At 30.3% G+C, this 16,900-nt stretch overlaps 1 protein-coding gene across 1 annotated transcript; it reads left to right on the forward strand.

Annotated features, from left to right (window-relative positions):
* Window positions 1–1,212: 1,212 nt before the first annotated feature.
* On the forward strand, window positions 1,213–4,447 carry LOC114183234 (uncharacterized). Its single transcript, XM_028070169.2, has 2 exons — window positions 1,213–1,894; window positions 3,776–4,447. The coding sequence occupies exons 1-2, from the start codon at window positions 1,443–1,445 to the stop codon at window positions 4,014–4,016; spliced, it is 693 nt and encodes a 230-aa protein (XP_027925970.1). The 5' UTR covers window positions 1,213–1,442; the 3' UTR covers window positions 4,017–4,447.
* The last annotated feature ends 12,453 nt before the right edge of the window (window positions 4,448–16,900 follow it).

Here is a 16,900-nt window from a genome sequence, read left to right on the forward strand (position 1 = left end):
GGATTACATATAAATTCGTCTCCGTGAGTATTGTCTGAACCCGTTCCCAACCCACCCACCTATTTCATTCAATAAATTTTTAAGAAACACGAATACTCTTATTTTAATATTAAATATTTGATATTATTACTGTAATTTGTTATTATTTTATAAAATTTAATTAATAGTTATTAAAACAATATAAAGATGGTTACAGGTACGAGTATATACCCATCACTTGGTGAGAATGAGGATGAGACAAAAAATTGATACCTATTACATTTAGGTATATGAAATAAGATAATTTTTTTTAAAAAAATATATATAAGATAGTAAAATTCGTCCCGTTGTCATCCTATTAGCAGGGTTTTTGTGAGCTTTGTAACTTAGATTCATAACCTACTTATATTTTGTTTTCAAATTCTTAAAATACACTTAGATGTCATCAAACAATTTTAAGTAAATTATCAAAACATAATAACATTACAAGTGAATAGATTCCTTTTTAAAATAAGACTCAATGGATGTAATTAAAAATCTAAATAACTAAAATCACATTTTTTTAAATAAAAAATACAAAACTTAAAATATAAAAATAATTTCTACTTATAACGTTTATAATGCATATTTGTTCCTACAATTGCTTATAATGCACATTAATTTAATATACGAATTTTTTAATAGTAAAGTAAAGGCGAAACTCAATTTTAGTAATCGTATAATTTAGTTCTTTGAAATAGTTTTCCATTAATTTTTCTTATTTAAAATATAACTTTTTAAAAGGTACCGTTATTTTTACAAACCACTCTTTTTTGTGTAAATAAGGTCATTCCATTTGGCTTGAGTGCTAAATTCCGTTGAGTTTGGTTTAATTCGAAACAATTGTTTTGTTTGGAAATGTACTGTAGAAGATCTTAAAAGAACAAATTACGTATGAATTTTGTTTACCGAAATAGGATTTTAGAAGAGAAATAATTTTGTAGATAAGAGAATAAATATTAAAGTTATTATTTTTATTTCCCATGTCACACACTCCTTTATCTATGCAATCTCGTGGGAGTTTTTCTGTACTCCCACAGCACCTTTGTTTGTGTTGTTGTTGGCAGGGTCACTGTCTCTGCCTTCTTCCACCGCATCAGTACTCTTCGTCCCATCATTCACACCCTTTCTCTCTCCATTCACAGTAAAAAAAATGCAAATTTCCTCACCCCCTTCCAAAACTTGAAACTTTTGTTGGAACTTTGCATTGATGGGGTTAAAGAAAATGCTCACCTAATCCTGTTTCACAATTCTTTAACCCCAAGTTCCATTTTTTTTTTTTTTTATCTTATATCCTTCTTTTATATGTGTACTCCCAACTTTCCAAAATTTGAGGCATTTCATGTTTTCTGTCTCAAGCTCTGAGAAAACATTATTGTTGTTGTTGTGCTGTTTCTTTGTTTTGGTCTCTTGTCGGTCAAAAAATGGCCACCTTGCAGATGTCCAATGTTGATTTGGAGCAAGGAAACCATTGCCGTTCGCTTGTCGGAAGTGATGTGAGCGTTGAAGGGAGCTTGTGCTTCTCTGATGCTGATGATGGTTCTTGCTACTCTCGTTTCTACTCAACAAATGGTGGTTCATATGATGATTACAGCTTTGCTTGCGTTTCTGACCCTGAGGCTGGGGGTGTTACTCATTCTGGGAGAGCTTCTTCTGTTTCTGAGTGCTCTGTGGAGTTGGAAACTAGAAATGGAGTTCCTGAGATCAAGGTGCATTTGGCTAAAGTGGAGAAGGATTGTAGGATTTGTCACATGGGTTTGGTGAGTGATAGCCATGAGTCTGGTGCCCCCATAGAATTGGGTTGTTCCTGTAAGGATGATTTGGCTGCTGCTCACAAGCACTGTGCTGAGGCCTGGTTCAAGATTAAGGGTAATAGGTGAGTGTGAAACTGAAACCCTCTACTTTCCCTACTATTTTTGTTACATGGATTTGATTTTTATGCTAAATCTTAGTTTTTTTTTTGTTAGAAATTTTAAATATCCTTTTGTTGGTTGATGACATTGATAACTGAAACTTGCCAACTTATGTTATGTATTGGTGCTGTTTGAAAGCTTTAGAGTATCAGTCACAGGTTTTTGTTTGCTTGAAGGGTTTGATTGAGTGGGAAAGTAATTGTAGTGTATAAGGTGGAATTTGTGCTGTGAAATTATTTAATTCAGTAATGAGTGTAAGGCTGAGGAAGATGGTGGGAGAAGTATTTGGAAACATATTTTAGAAGGTGTAAAGAATTGAATTGCAGGGTGAGGGAAGGCTCAATTATTCGTCCGAGAAAGGGGAAAGTTATAGAAGATTAGATTATTTAATGAAGATTATGGAAAAAGAAAGGCGTAAAGCATCAACCAGTCCAACTGATTCGCTGTCTTGCCTACCTAAGCACAGTGGGATTCTTTGCTGCTTTGTGCCTTTTTTCTGAAATTCAGGAATCTATTACTCTTCTTTGTTATTCTTTTTATCTCTTTCAAAGTGGAGATTTGACCCCTTCTGACTCCTGTTCTTGGATTCAAATATCTTGGTAGATGCTACTTGCTTGCAGAAGTGCCACCTAGAATATTTTAATCTGCAAGTTACTGGTCCCATATAATCTGTTCATGTATGATGTATGATGTCAACTTTTAGATTGCCTAATAGTTGTGAATTGTGAGCACCACAAGCTACTGAATATTGGTACAAATGTCCAGGTCCCTTGTTGCAGTTGTTGGGGTAAATAATTTCATAGTTCATTTTCTGGTTCAGCAGAATCACTTGCAGAAGATGGAACAGTTAAAACTTTTATGTTTATTCAGTGGCAGGGTGCTTGTTCTTAACTTTAATGGAAGTCCCTAAATTATAAGTTAGAGTAAGGAAACAAGTTATTTGTGCTTTTATGATAACATGGTAGGGCATGTTTTGTTGATGGACTGGTGACCGTCCATGCTTCATTGTGAATTTAAAAGCAACTTATAGGGGCCATTTATTGAGAAGGATCTATTGTTATGATTGATTCAGACGCAAATCCATCCAAATGCATTACTTCATGGCTAAATTAAAATCCAATAATGCGACAGAATTTAAATCTTTTCAATTTTGGAATCTTCTTTAACTAATTGATGTATTGATGCTTTGATTGGTGGCAAATATTTATGATACATTCTTTACCTTAGTTTTGATCCTTTAAAAATGTGACATGGTTTGTCAAAGATATGTTTGAACTTATATAAAGGCAATTGGACATTTGTATATAGAGATTTAAGTTGGGCTGGAAAACTATGAAATCATTCATTACTCTGATTGGTTAACTCTTCTGCTGTGACAACTTAGTATGAACAGTAAGGTTGGTTGATGATTATCTTTGTTAAATTTAAATGAAATTTCATTTATTACTAGAGTTAGAAAACACAATCACCCTTCAACAATACTTCTTGTGTATATGATATTTTCATATTTGGCATATAAACAGCATGATCTTTCGTATTGGCAAGTCTGCTTATTTATTTGAAGCATCCAGTTTTGAAGTGACCAGACTTTAATGTTGCTTTTTGATGTATGTGATTGCAATTGAACATTGCTTGTAGCATTATCTCTATTAAGAGCTGGCATGATTTCCCGGAGGTGTCTGTAACTATGTTATTGATGTGAAGTCTTTCTACTGTTTTGTACTAATCTTCGTTAGAAAATCTGGATGCTCTACTGCAATATTAGCAATTCACCTGAACAGGTTTCTCTTGAATCTTAAGATTTTTGTTTTTGAAATTATTTCTGTTTGCTTAAACTTTAACAGGACCTGTGAAATTTGTCACTCTATTGCTCGGAATGTTTATGGAGCAAACGAGGATTCGACAGAGCATGTTATCGATGGTAACAATGGTACTACAGCAACAGCCACATCGTCCACACCTGCTCCTTCTACAGAACCTCGAAGATTTTGGCATGGCCATCGCTTCCTCAATTTCTTGCTTGCTTGTATGGTTTTTGCGTTTGTCATATCATGGCTTTTCCACTTCAACGTGCCATCATCGTAGGGTTTCTTCAGGCAGTTTCATTTACAATTGGAAGCTGAGTAGGGGGAGCAAACAAGAGAGATTAAGAGAAAAAAGAGAACAAAAACACGAAACCCTTCTCTAAAATCATGGAAAACACTTGCTTAGAGAAACAACACTTTCTACAATTTGAGGCCTTGTTGGGTTTATAAAGGTAGCTGCAGAACTTCCTTTCCATGCAAATAGACATTTTCTGTTGTGCATTCGTCATAGGCTCTCTTGTTCTATCTTCCAGATTCAATGTAATTTCTGAACAAATACTACAATGTTTATTCAAATGTATATTACATATTTATATTGTATTGTTACTTCATTGTCATTTTGTACGGGGTGATTTCTCAGTTCACTTGTAACATTCGGTGACATTGCTTCTATAGTATATCATGCTAAATTTATACTCGTTTTCTATTAAATGGTTTTCGGTTGATTCACACGTCCAAAAAACAAAGTCCTTCGGAGACCCAAAAAGAAGTCATTGTTTTAATATTTTATGATTCAACAAAGGCACAGCTTTTGCAGTGTTCAGAACACTCGTATCAAGTGACACTTATCCGAACAGATAGATTTGCAGGGAAGTTTATTATTAAAATATTATTACAAGATAAAGAATCATTTTTAACGTAATTCTCGTAACGTTTTTTTTAAAAAAATGTATAATTTCGATACACTCTTTAAAGTGTTTCTTGGTCGTAGATACATCCCCATCGATCATTCGACACGTGTGAGGTGGTGTGGACCATGTCGAAAAATTGCACTTATTGCTAGATAATATTTTAAATATAGCAACTCACGAGTATTGAATGAAGTGCTAAGTAGTAAATGCCTAAATAAAATTTTTTGGTAGTAACACATGAGACGGTTGGAGGGGTTCACAACACTACCCTCGACATAACAACTCCTCCAGGGCTTGTTATCGAGGTGTCCCATCGTAGTGTAATAGTGAACTTTGGGCCCCATCAGGCCCACTAATAATAATATTAATTAAAAGGAGTAACGAAATTGGACCACTTTTTGTTAAATTTTTTAATATTATATTTATTTTGTGATATCTAAGAGGCACATATCTTAACCACAAGAAAATAGTGGGTGTGTGAGGTGGGGAGGAGTTACCCATGAAATGAGGTAGTATGAATGGAAGATGTGGAACATTCTTAAAACCAGCAACCTAGTTGGGGAATTCAAGAAAGCCTTGTGAGTTGCCTTCAATTACATTCATAGCATAGGACGTGTTAAACGGAAGGCTGCCATAAAGCCATCATCAAATCACGGTCGTGCCACCAACGCCACCACTAACTTTTATGTTTTCAAAAAATTATATTGTTTCTAACTAATATTTTTATTGAAAACCGTTATTTATTTCATAAATAAAATATGTGATATTGTTGTTTATGACTAACTCAATATTAATATTCCTCTTCTCTCAAACATATTTCTTATTTTAATGCTTCACTTCTTCACAGTAAATAGTTATTTAAGGGTTTTAATAAAGTGTATATTATTTAAAGGGTAAATGATAAATTTGCTTCTTCAATTTTAAAAGATTAAAAAACTTGATTTTGTCCTTATTGTTGTGTATTTTAAATTTAAAACTTGAAAATCTAGATTTTAAATTTAAAACGCCTATCATATCGCATCAAAATACTTTAATATTAATCTCTTATAAGTTCTTTAAGTTTATCTCCTCACTTGGAAATGCCTAAAGTTTTCCAAGGAAGAAACAACTAATAAGGTTGGCAATGTGAAAATTATGAAGTTAATGCTGTTTTTTTTTTCTTTTTGGTTGGTTGGTTGAGTAAATGTTTTCAGTTGATTTCTTAGACGTTCTTTGTGTTCGTGTTCATAGTTTTATGTGTACCTTTTTTTTTAATTATTATAAAATAGACTATGAAAGTTAACTATTTTCCTTTTTGTTAAAGCTCGTTTTATATCTTTTTCTTTCCTCTGCTCTGTAAGAGTTTCACAGCACTTTTTCAGTAATGTGATTCTTTAACTATTTATTATAATAAAACAAAGATATTATAATATCTTTACTTTATTCATCTTAGAATATGAGTAAAATTGAAATTACTGAATGCAAAAATGTTTCTCTCAATAAAATAAAATATAAAAGTCAAATAATATTTGCGTTTTAAGTTATACATATTGCGTAATTGGTAATTAAAACTCCTTTTACTCTTAAACTTGTCTTCTTTTATGTTGTGTTCGCTTTAAGGAGACTATATTTGCGAAGATGAAAATTAGAGTTGGTGTGTTGTTCGTTTAAGAGTATATGTGTAGATGACATAGCGATGATGACAGGAATCTATGAAATTAGTAATCTCGGGCATTATGCGATGATTTGGTAGGATTGAGTTATGGTATTATAGATTTACCCCTCTTGTCTCTCTCACGTGCCTTGCATGGTGTGGGATAGTGAGGAACCCATCTAGTGTATGCCCCATTTACCACCTCTCCGCTGCAACCACAATGACGCTGCAACCATGAGAATCCCAACTGAAAGCAACGACAAATTCGATCCCCATTTGTGAGGGATTCGATCCCATTTCTAGTGGATTGGATACGGTGTTGTTGGATTCGATCCTTTGTGGCTGGATCGGATACGGGGTGTGGTGGATCGGATAGGGGGTGTGGTAAATCAGATACATGTTTTTAGATTCGATCCTGTTGTGCAGATCCGATCTTCGTTCTGCTGTGGTTGCTTGGTTTGTTAATGTTTGATTTTTTTTTTTTGTGCATGAGGTGGTCGAAGATGGCAATGGAGGGAATTCAAGAGGTGGTCTTGCACGAGTTCAAAGGCTGGTGGCTGACCTAATATTCATATATACTTGCAGGTGGCTTATTCACACAAAGATCAATTTACAATACTAATTAAATTAAGGGCAAAATGGTAATTTCATTATTACTTCTACTAAAACATATTTTTTAATCTATCACATTAATCAAATCTTTCATAAATTTTCACAAAAATTACTTCTAAATTTACTCACCATCACTTCTAAATCCCTTAAAAAGAACAACACAAATTTCACTCTTAAATCAACTCAAACTCATCCACTCACTCTCTCCCAATTACTCTTCCCCAAGTGAACACAGTGTTAGTAATCATATTTCATTTTATTGTCAAATGATATTTTTATTTATTTTCTTATTCGGATTAGTATGTCTTGTCATGTACGTTTAAAATATTAAAAAGAAAATAAATGAAGATATTGTTGTAAAAACTATAAATCATGAACAAAATAATCTTTTCTAAGACATACATATTTATTACTCTTAAGGGCTTATTCGAGGTGTGTTGTACGAGCTCTCCATAATATAACTAATAAGAACCTCCCGACTTTTTTGAGAATCTCAAAATCTAGCAAAAAGTATTCTTTAAAGAGTAATATAACGAGACTGAGAAAAGAAGAATAAGAGAAAAAGAAAATAGAACTTAAGAGTAGAAGAGTTAATTAGAATCGAGAAGTGGTGTACCTTTTGGAAACCATTAGACCTCCTAGTAGCGATCTTGACCAATAATTTTGGGAAGCCAAAATAATATACTCAAAATTTATATATTTAATTATCTTACTAACACAATAAAAATGAATACATAATTTAGTACAACTATAACTACAAAATAAATTACTCATATATAAAGGATTGTCCTTCATTCCTTCACATTTTTTAATTCATCAATAATTCATTCCAAATAATTAATATTAAATTTCTCACCTGTAATTTTCGTTACCTTAAAAAAGGTTCATCTAATTGAACAATATGATCATTTGTGTCATGCTTCGGAATACATAAATAAGTTGAATTTGTCATGTTTTCATCGTCACTTATAACTCTCTTTTTATCACTTTTAAGAAATAAATATATTCTTTTATTCTTCATTAATATACCTATTTTTTCTTTAAGTTTAAAATTAAAAAATAATTTATCATAATTTAATAAAAAATCAAGGGTTACTGAAAGAAAAATATATGATAATCAAGTCCCAATAAAAAGTCCGTTCTGAAAAAAAATACATAGTACACTATTTTTCTCCCATATTTATAAAAAATAAATATTATGTGAGACAAGAGAGATACTTTTTTTCTTCACGAATGGAAGAGAACAAATAAGAAATAAAAACAAAAATAATGAGTTTGTATCTAACTTTTTTGTTCGAAACAAAAAGAAAACATGTGACTATGTGAGATGAGTATAATTTGTGGAAAACTCAAAACAGTGAGAAAGAAAATAAAAAATATCTTAAGAAATATTTTTATTCTTCATTAAATTTGATTTTATGATTTATTATTTATTAACATTAAATATTATGTTTTATAAGATAAATAAAAAAATCCCTAATTTAACTTTTACTAATTTTTAATATATATTAATATAATTTAAAAAAATTAAAAAAATACCTAATATATATAATATATATAAAAAAATTAAAAAAAATTGGGGGGCCATGGCCACCCCTGCCTCCAAAAAGCTCCGCCATTGAGACATCCTATTTAGAGGTGTGAATGAGGATTGTGATTATAACCTTTAGCTACTAGTCTAGTTTTATTTCCTAACTATGTTACCATCTTCATCCATTTTGTTTCTAAACACTCATTTTCTACCAATTACATTCACATCATTATTGTTAGGAACTAGATTTCATACATCATTTCTAGTAAATTGATTAAGTTCATCTTGCATGACAATAATCTAATTACTATCATTGAATGCATCATTCACATTTTTGGATTTAATATGTGATATAAATGCAACATGTTTACAAAAGTTATTAAGCTTGCGTCTAGTAGATACTCCCTTATCAATGTCACAAATGATGTTGTCCTTTGGCAATCCTTTGAAAGTAGTCCAATCTTTTGGTAAGTTGTTGTGAATAGGAATTTCAGTTGATTGAATTTTCTTTTCAATTTATTCATTTTTTGTTTCAACTTACTTTTCTGGAATAATATCATCTTCATTTGCATCGATTATCTAGTGATCTTGCAACTTTGATCTAGATTCATCAAATAGAACATGTACAAATTCTTCAACAATCATAAACTTTTTATTATACACTATATATACTTCAATTACATTCAAATCGGACCACATGAGGCAAACCGACCATTTTCTACATTGTGTTATTAATTATTTAAATGATGTTATGAAAAAGAACTAAATTAAACAAATTAAAAAAACTTAGACTTGATTAAAAAAGTTAAGATTGAGTTTAAAAAATCAATAAAAATAGGACTAAATTAATATTTAAGTCAAATAAAAGTTTAGTGTTAGAAATTTGTGGAACCATATTTGTTAATAACTAAAAAGGTGTTAGAAAATGATCCAAATGGGTCCTTAAAACATTTGTATTATGTAACAGATAAACAAATCAAATAACAGACTGTGTATATGAGTGAAGCATTGAAGCTGCTTGAAAGGGATTTTCTCCCTGCACCCCCAATATTTCTTCTGCATCTCCAAATTTTTCTTAAAATCCAGAATTGCTCTTTCACCATTTTAAATTTTAAATCAATCACTTCTTTTATTTCTTTCTCTTATTTAATGAAAACTACTTCTCACTCTCTTTTAACCTATACCTAGTCGTCGTCCTCACCTCACCCCTCAATCCTCTGCCTTACTCTCTAAGATCTCTAAGGTCGCCCCTCAAGACACACTCTTCCCTCCTCTTTATTTTTTGCTCTGTTCTCCCTCTTCCCTTCGCCATTCCTTTACATTAACAAGTAATCATATCCTTTTGTAGTTTTTCATTTTTTGTGTTGTTGCTGCCATGTTTGCCATGCGTATAAACATTTTTTGTGTTGATCGAAGGATAGATCTTGAGTGAAACATAAATCACAAATCGGAAGTCGACTTCCGCAAGTGATTTAATTCCGGAAGTCAACTTTCGTAAGCCATAAAATGACGGAAGTGGACTTCCGTAGACAAAATCAAGTTTCGAAAGTGGACTTCCGTAGATCACCATGAATAGCATGAAAATGACACTTACGGAAGTCGATTTCTGTAAGCCATCAATACCGGAAGTCGACTTCCATAATTAAAACTGACTTTCGTAGTTGTGGTGACTTCCGTAAGTGTGAGTTCCGTGATTGACACTTACGAAAGTCAACTTTCGTAAGCCATCAATACTGGAAGTCGACTTCCATAATTAAAACTAACTTCCGTAGTTCTGTGATTGTAGTTGTTGACTTCCGTAGTTGAAAATGACTTCCGTAAGTGGAAGTGACTTCCGTAAGTGGAAGTGACTTCCGTAAGAAGAGATGAGTGATTTAGTGACTTCCGTAAGAGGCATGATTTCCGTAAGAGGTGTGACTTCCATCCGGAAGTCGACTTTTTGTAATTTTTTTGTACTTAATTTTAATGTAAATAAGTTTTAATATTAATTAATTATAATTTAAATTAATTTTAAATTTAATTAATTATAATTTTAATTAATTATAATTTAGAATAATTAAAATTTTAATTATTTACTATTTTGAATAATTTTAATTTTAATTAATTCTATTGTTGAGTAAATATAATTTTAAATAATTATAATTTTGAACAAAAATTTATTTTAAGTTAATTTTAATACAAATTAAATTAAATTTAAATAATTAAAATATTGATTAATTTTATTTATAATTAATTATAATTTTGAATAATAATAATAATAATAAATTATGATTTTGAATAATTATAATTATAATTAATTATTATTTTGAAAAATTATAATTATTATTATTTATAATTTTGGATAATTCTAATTAATTATATTGTTTGAATAATTTTATTTTTACTTGTGATTTCATGAAAGTTAGAGGGAGATCATCTATCTTAGATAACTTTAACCACTTATAATCTAACATAAGTTATTACTCAGACCCTAACAAAATTACAAAATAAAACTAAATAAAAAAATCACTTAGTCTATCTACCAGGAAGCATCTACGGAAGTGAAAAAAGTGGAAAAATAAAAGAGAAACATGTTATGTTATCTTAGCTTCACGCATCAGCCAGCAACAAAAAGTTTTTCTTTTGCAATGTTTTGCAATGAAAGTGAAAGTGAAAGAAGAGGGGTGCACGAAAACATATATAAACACTATTGTCAATTAATTACGGCAGTCAACTACCTCTACCACTTCATAATTATTTAATTATTACATCTATCTAATTAATTTTTTTTATTTATTTAATCTTTCAAGAGCATAAATGAAAGAGCATGAATCTTTGGAAGTGCTGAATAAATATTAGGGGTGCATCGCTTGAAAACACCAAAAGGCTAATTAAAATGTCACCATTGGGCTTCACTTCTCACTCATTGGCCCAATAATATATTACTTTTAAAAATAAAATTAAAAAATAAACCTTAAAGTGATATCATGTGTTTTACCAAAAGGAAAAGTGCAAGCATGTTTCACCATAAATTTTGATCCTAGTTGTGACGGCTCTATATTAGATAGTTGGTAATAAGTTTTTTATATATTTTATTTTAAATATAATAAAAAATATTATATTTTAAATTAATAATTATAATTTTATTTAAATTTGGTAATAACTATCGTAGTTGAGTAGTTAGTAATTGTGTGACTTATTTATTATAAAAAAAATTAAGGTTAAGATACAATTAAAATCTTGAAAAAAATACTTAAGATTCTAAATTTATAAAATAAAAAAAAATTGTTAAAATTAATTATATATTAGTATTATATTTTTCTCTAATAAATATACAGAATAAATATTAAAGAATAAATATATATTTGATTATCTCAATAATTAATAAATTTTAAAGAAAATTAATAAAAATAAAATACTCTCATTAACATTTTATTTTATTTTCTAAAATTTAAATATATCAATATTCTTCTTAAACAGATTATTTACCTTTTGATCTAATTTATAACAAAGTAAAATAATATATATAAAAAAATTTATATTACAAAAAAAGTTGTTGAATTTAATTGCAATAGAATGGGGTTCGAGGTTTGGGTTCAAGAATGAGAATTGTTTCGAAAATGGGATTTGAGAGTTCGAAATTGGAATTGCAAAATGAGGTTTCATAGTTCAAAAATGAAGTTGGAAAACACGGAACACGAATTAAATTTTGGTGCTTACACAAAATAAAATTTCATTACCAAGTGTCAGTGTGGATAATTTAAAATTAAATTGAAAATTAAAATAAAAATGCTGCTTCATGCCATGTACGATAATAAAAAAAGTAGTAAAATAAAAATGTTAACTTATTGTTTTTCTTTGTACATCTAGGTTGGCTGCTTCATGCAACCAAAAACCCAAACATAAACGAGAACAGCGTTAGAGCACGTCCCTGCACTAGCCTCGCTCAAGCTAGGAGCCCTCGCTTAGGCGAGAGAAGTTTCCTCGCTCAAGCTACGGGCTCTCGCTTAGGCGAGACTACAAACAAAGGGCCCTAGAAGGTTTCGCGAGTTCTCGCTTAGGCGAGACCTTCTCGCCTGAGCGAGATGATTTTTCGCTCAAAACATAGGCTCTCTGCCTAAGCGAGAGCTCAAGAAAAAACCAGGGCGAGCTTTTGCTACTCACGCCTAGGCGAGACGAGCTCGCTTGGGCGAAAATATCAGTTCTCCCCACTGTTCCACGCATGCAAAACCAGAAATAGTCCAACAAAACAATATAGCTTAGTCTCATACGAGCACATGCATTTTCCGATCATTTTATGCATAACACAGAAACGAAAACAAGCAACATACCTCAAAAATGCGAAAACCGGAGCTTCCCTTACTTGGAAAACGCTAGCAAACGAATGCAAACCCTAACAGAGAAGCACCATAGCTCTAGAGATTAATTAATGAGCTGAAACGTGGATACCAGAACAAAACAAGGGTATGAGGGTGAGCCCTAGACCAAACCAGCGTACCCCAAACAGGAAAAGGGAAAGAAAAGACAAGGAAGCTTTTAGGGCTAAACTTACTTGGAGAAAGAGAGCTTGGCTAGCTCGTAGAGGAACGTGAGTGAAACCCTAGCAGAGCTCTTGCTTTAGAGAGAGGGAGAGAGTAACTGTTTTTAGAAATGAGACACCAATGAGCATTAGGGGGTTGGACAGGGGTCTTGGGGGGTCCCAAATGAACTGATTCTGGGCCTTCTAACAAGGTCAGGCCCAAAACGCTTTTAGAGCTGAAAAATGGGACTTACAATAAACTCGGACAAACAAGCTTTTCATGAAAATCATATTAAGAAGGCTTAAATATACATTTGGTCCTATTTTTGTTGTTTTTATTCTATCTGGTCATCATTTTCGTTTTGTGTTCAACTAGGTCCTCATTTTCGTCAAGTCTTGATCAATTTGGTCATTTTCACTAACAGTGTTTAAATATTTAACGTTTTTAAACAGTACATGCCATGTGTCATCAACTGATTTTTTTTTTGTTTAATTTTTTAAATTAAAAAAAAATTCCAAGTGTCAAGTCAAAATTGTGTCACGTGTCAGTTTGTGGTAGTATTATTATTTTTGTTCAATTTAGTCCCTATATTTGTTATTTTTGTTCAATTTAATCCCAATTTTGTTAAAATAAATTAATTTTGTCTCTTTCAAATTGACACCAAATTTAATATCTTTTATACAAATTATATTAATATTTTTTCTAAAATTGACACTTGAATTTATTATTTTTTAAATTCAATTATAAATTATTAAATTCAATTATAAATTATTAAATTTAATTATAAATTGAATAAAATTCTTATATTTAATTGCTAAATAGAATATAATATTTAAAATATTATAAAAATATAATTATTAAATGTTTTTTTCTAATATTTATATTCTAAAATTCTTTTAAAATTGATATTTAAAAATATTTTAAATATTCAAAATATTTTAGAAAAGTAAACTAATATTTGTAAAATTAACATTTAAATATAAAATATTTTAGATTTTAATATCTAAAATGTAATAAAAATATTAAATATTTTAGATTTATATGTCAATTTTACAAATGTTAATATATATTTTTATATTTTTATAATTTTAATAATATTTAAATAATTATATTTTATTTAAATATTAAATTTAAGAATTATATTCAATTTATAATTAAATATAATAATTTATAATTGAATTTCAAAAATAATAAAATCACAAGTTGTCACCATTTGGTGTCCTTGGTATTTTCCCTCCATTTAGCGTCACAAGTTGGTGTCTTCCATTTTTAACAACTTCAGAAAAACAGAATAATCCAATCTAATTTGGAGAAAGCTTCTTAGTTATTACTTTAAGTCGTATTGTCTCTTGCCATCAGACATCTGATAAAAGACTTAAAACCAGTTTTATTACATCACACATCAGAGACATCAAATGTTCTTATTGACATTTTTTTTAGTATTTATTTTTAATATTTATTTTAAGAATTATATATGTTTTTAATCTCTTTATTTTTAATAAAAAATTTGATTTTTCTTTTTAAATTTTAGATTAATTTAATCTTCCAACTTTAAAAATATTTGAATTTAATTTTTTTAACTAAATATTATTAAATTTATTTAAAATTTTATATACAAGTGAGAATGAGTGAGAGAGACAATCGGTTTAACCGATCTAATAACGGCGCTTTTTTGGATCAATGATAATATTTGAAAACTAAATTTATGTGTTTTCTTTTCAACGAAATCTTTAAAAAACTGAAATGAACACGCAGTATCCATAATTTTTCAACACCAAGTAGAAACTCGTTTGTTTCCTATTTGTTTTCTATTTGAAGTTATTTTGTTCCTTTTAACATACGTATAGTATAAAAATTGAGGTGAGATTCGCTACTGGGTTTTCGAGGCTGTCCTCTGATACTTACTGTTCAAACTTTTTTCCTTCTTTTTCAAATGTGTCAATATAAAAAAATGTTGATTGTGTGTTTCATAGATGATCTGAGTTCAACTTCTAAATACATTGAATGAAATTAAGATTATAGGTGATATGTAAACTAAAAATAAATAAATAAAAGTGTGAAATTGTCGAACATAGATAAATACCGGTATTTGATGCATGGTGAATGTAGGTGAAGTGATGTTACATACTCAAAATAATGGTATAGGAAGAAGAGATTTACATAAACGACATACTTTTTGTCTGTAACCGTTGGCAGCATTAGCATATTTTTGTGAGCCGAAAAAAACCTTAATGAGATGAAAGATGTTTGGGGTAAGGAAGTGAATCTTAAGGAACATGACCCCTCCTTTCAATCACAGATGGTTTTCAGGTGTACGCAGAAGCAGGGCCATTATGGGGGCCAACTGCACCATTTTCTTTCGAAAAGAATCAAACAAAAAATTCCATTTCAGTGATATATCAGGTACCTCACTTGCTTTATTATCTCGACAGGCTACCTGTGTTCACCACTTTTACTTCATAATCATGTCCAATCTTCTTCTGTGTAAAACCTTTCAATTACTGTCTGCCCTTTTTCTGGAAAAAAATCTCATTCATTCAACACTTTAAAGCAAAACCTAAACTCTCTGCATCACCAAATTCTCTTTCTAATGCATTCAAAAAATCACCAGGCATTTAGAGATAATTTATATATATATGTCATATCATTGCAGCGTGTCTGTGTAAATGTGTTTTTGTGTCACAATAAGGGTAGCTTCTCTCTTCCTTGCACAACACTTTCACAGCTTCAATTTCGCAAACACAGCTTTTGTTTAATGGCAGGCATCGCTGTTGTGGGGCATCTGCCATATTATATGTCATTGTAGACACTGTTATGCATCACTTTTAAAATAGATTTTAGTCTAACTTAATTCAATAAAATTTTAAAGATGAAGTTTACATCATTTATATATTATAAACTTGTTTTATCTCTGTTGATATATGAGATTTTTGACACTCACATGCACCATTAGGTTAACATCTAATTTATCTGTTTCTGCGATTCATATCTTCAAAACAATATAATAGCTAAAGCTATGTAATAATATATGGACTCTTTATGTGTGATTCCTTTTCGCAAACTCATTCAAAATCAACATGGACAAGGAAAATTTAAGTAGATTTCTGGTGTTTTTAGCTTAAGTCCAAATAATAAAATGGGAAAAGGTTTGACAGCATTTGACATTTATATAAAAATAAAATAGTCATAAAAGAAGTAAACATCTGTTTTTATAATAAATAAGAAGTAACGAAAAATAATATGAAATGAGAATAAAAAGATTGTGAGTATCAAAAATATGATTGTCCTGTCAGAATTTTATAGAACCTTATCCAATTTGGTTTGGATGACATATGGTGAAGAGCACTGCTGAATGCAACTACTATCGTTTTATGTAAATCTAAGTTGATTATTAAGTGTGTTTGGTTTGTTTTTCAGAAAGCCATGTTATGTGAGGATGCAATAATGGTAACAATAATGAAAAGTTGGATTACAGGTAATAAATTTGGACAAGCATTATCGGGTTCACATAGTCCTGGCTATATAACTTTTTCTTCATTTTCCCAAGCTAGAGTATCTGTACAAAGTTTGGACATATCTCTCTTCCTCACTCTTCAAGATTCGCTTCACATTTTCTTCAAACATCCAGTGATTTTATTACTGCTGCTGCTACTTTTCCAAAAATAGATAAAGTAAAATATTTAGGTAGACATTCATCTTTTTATGCCATTTAGGTAAACAGGTAACTCAGCCATCTTCATAGGGTCTATTATCCTCATGTGGGTAGTTTATACGGCTTCTTTCTTAGATTCAAACTGTAGTTCTGTCCTTGTATACACAAAAAAACAGGGTCTTTTATGTTTATTGTCGTGTCTTTCTTCAACAAACATTATTTTGATATGACAAAGTCTAGTAACTGGGTTACCAGAGGTTTGGTGTATGTATGAATAAATGATGGTGACTCAATTGGAGGCTCATTAAAGATGGCTTTAGTTAAGA

The sequence above is a fragment of the Vigna unguiculata genome, chromosome 5 (assembly GCF_037176805.1).
Source record: "Vigna unguiculata cultivar grain cowpea cultivar isolate G323 ecotype 2 chromosome 5, ASM3717680v1, whole genome shotgun sequence".
NCBI classification, from domain to species: Eukaryota; Viridiplantae; Streptophyta; class Magnoliopsida; order Fabales; family Fabaceae; genus Vigna; species Vigna unguiculata.

Bases quoted from the DNA above. Each gene is read 5' to 3' on its own strand.
- LOC114183234 (XM_028070169.2), top strand. From the start codon at position 1,443: ATGGCCACCTTGCAGATGTCCAATGTTGATTTGGAGCAAGGAAACCAT. The intron at 1,895-3,775 runs GTGAGTGTGAAA...AAACTTTAACAG, and splicing joins TTCAAGATTAAGGGTAATAG to GACCTGTGAAATTTGTCACT.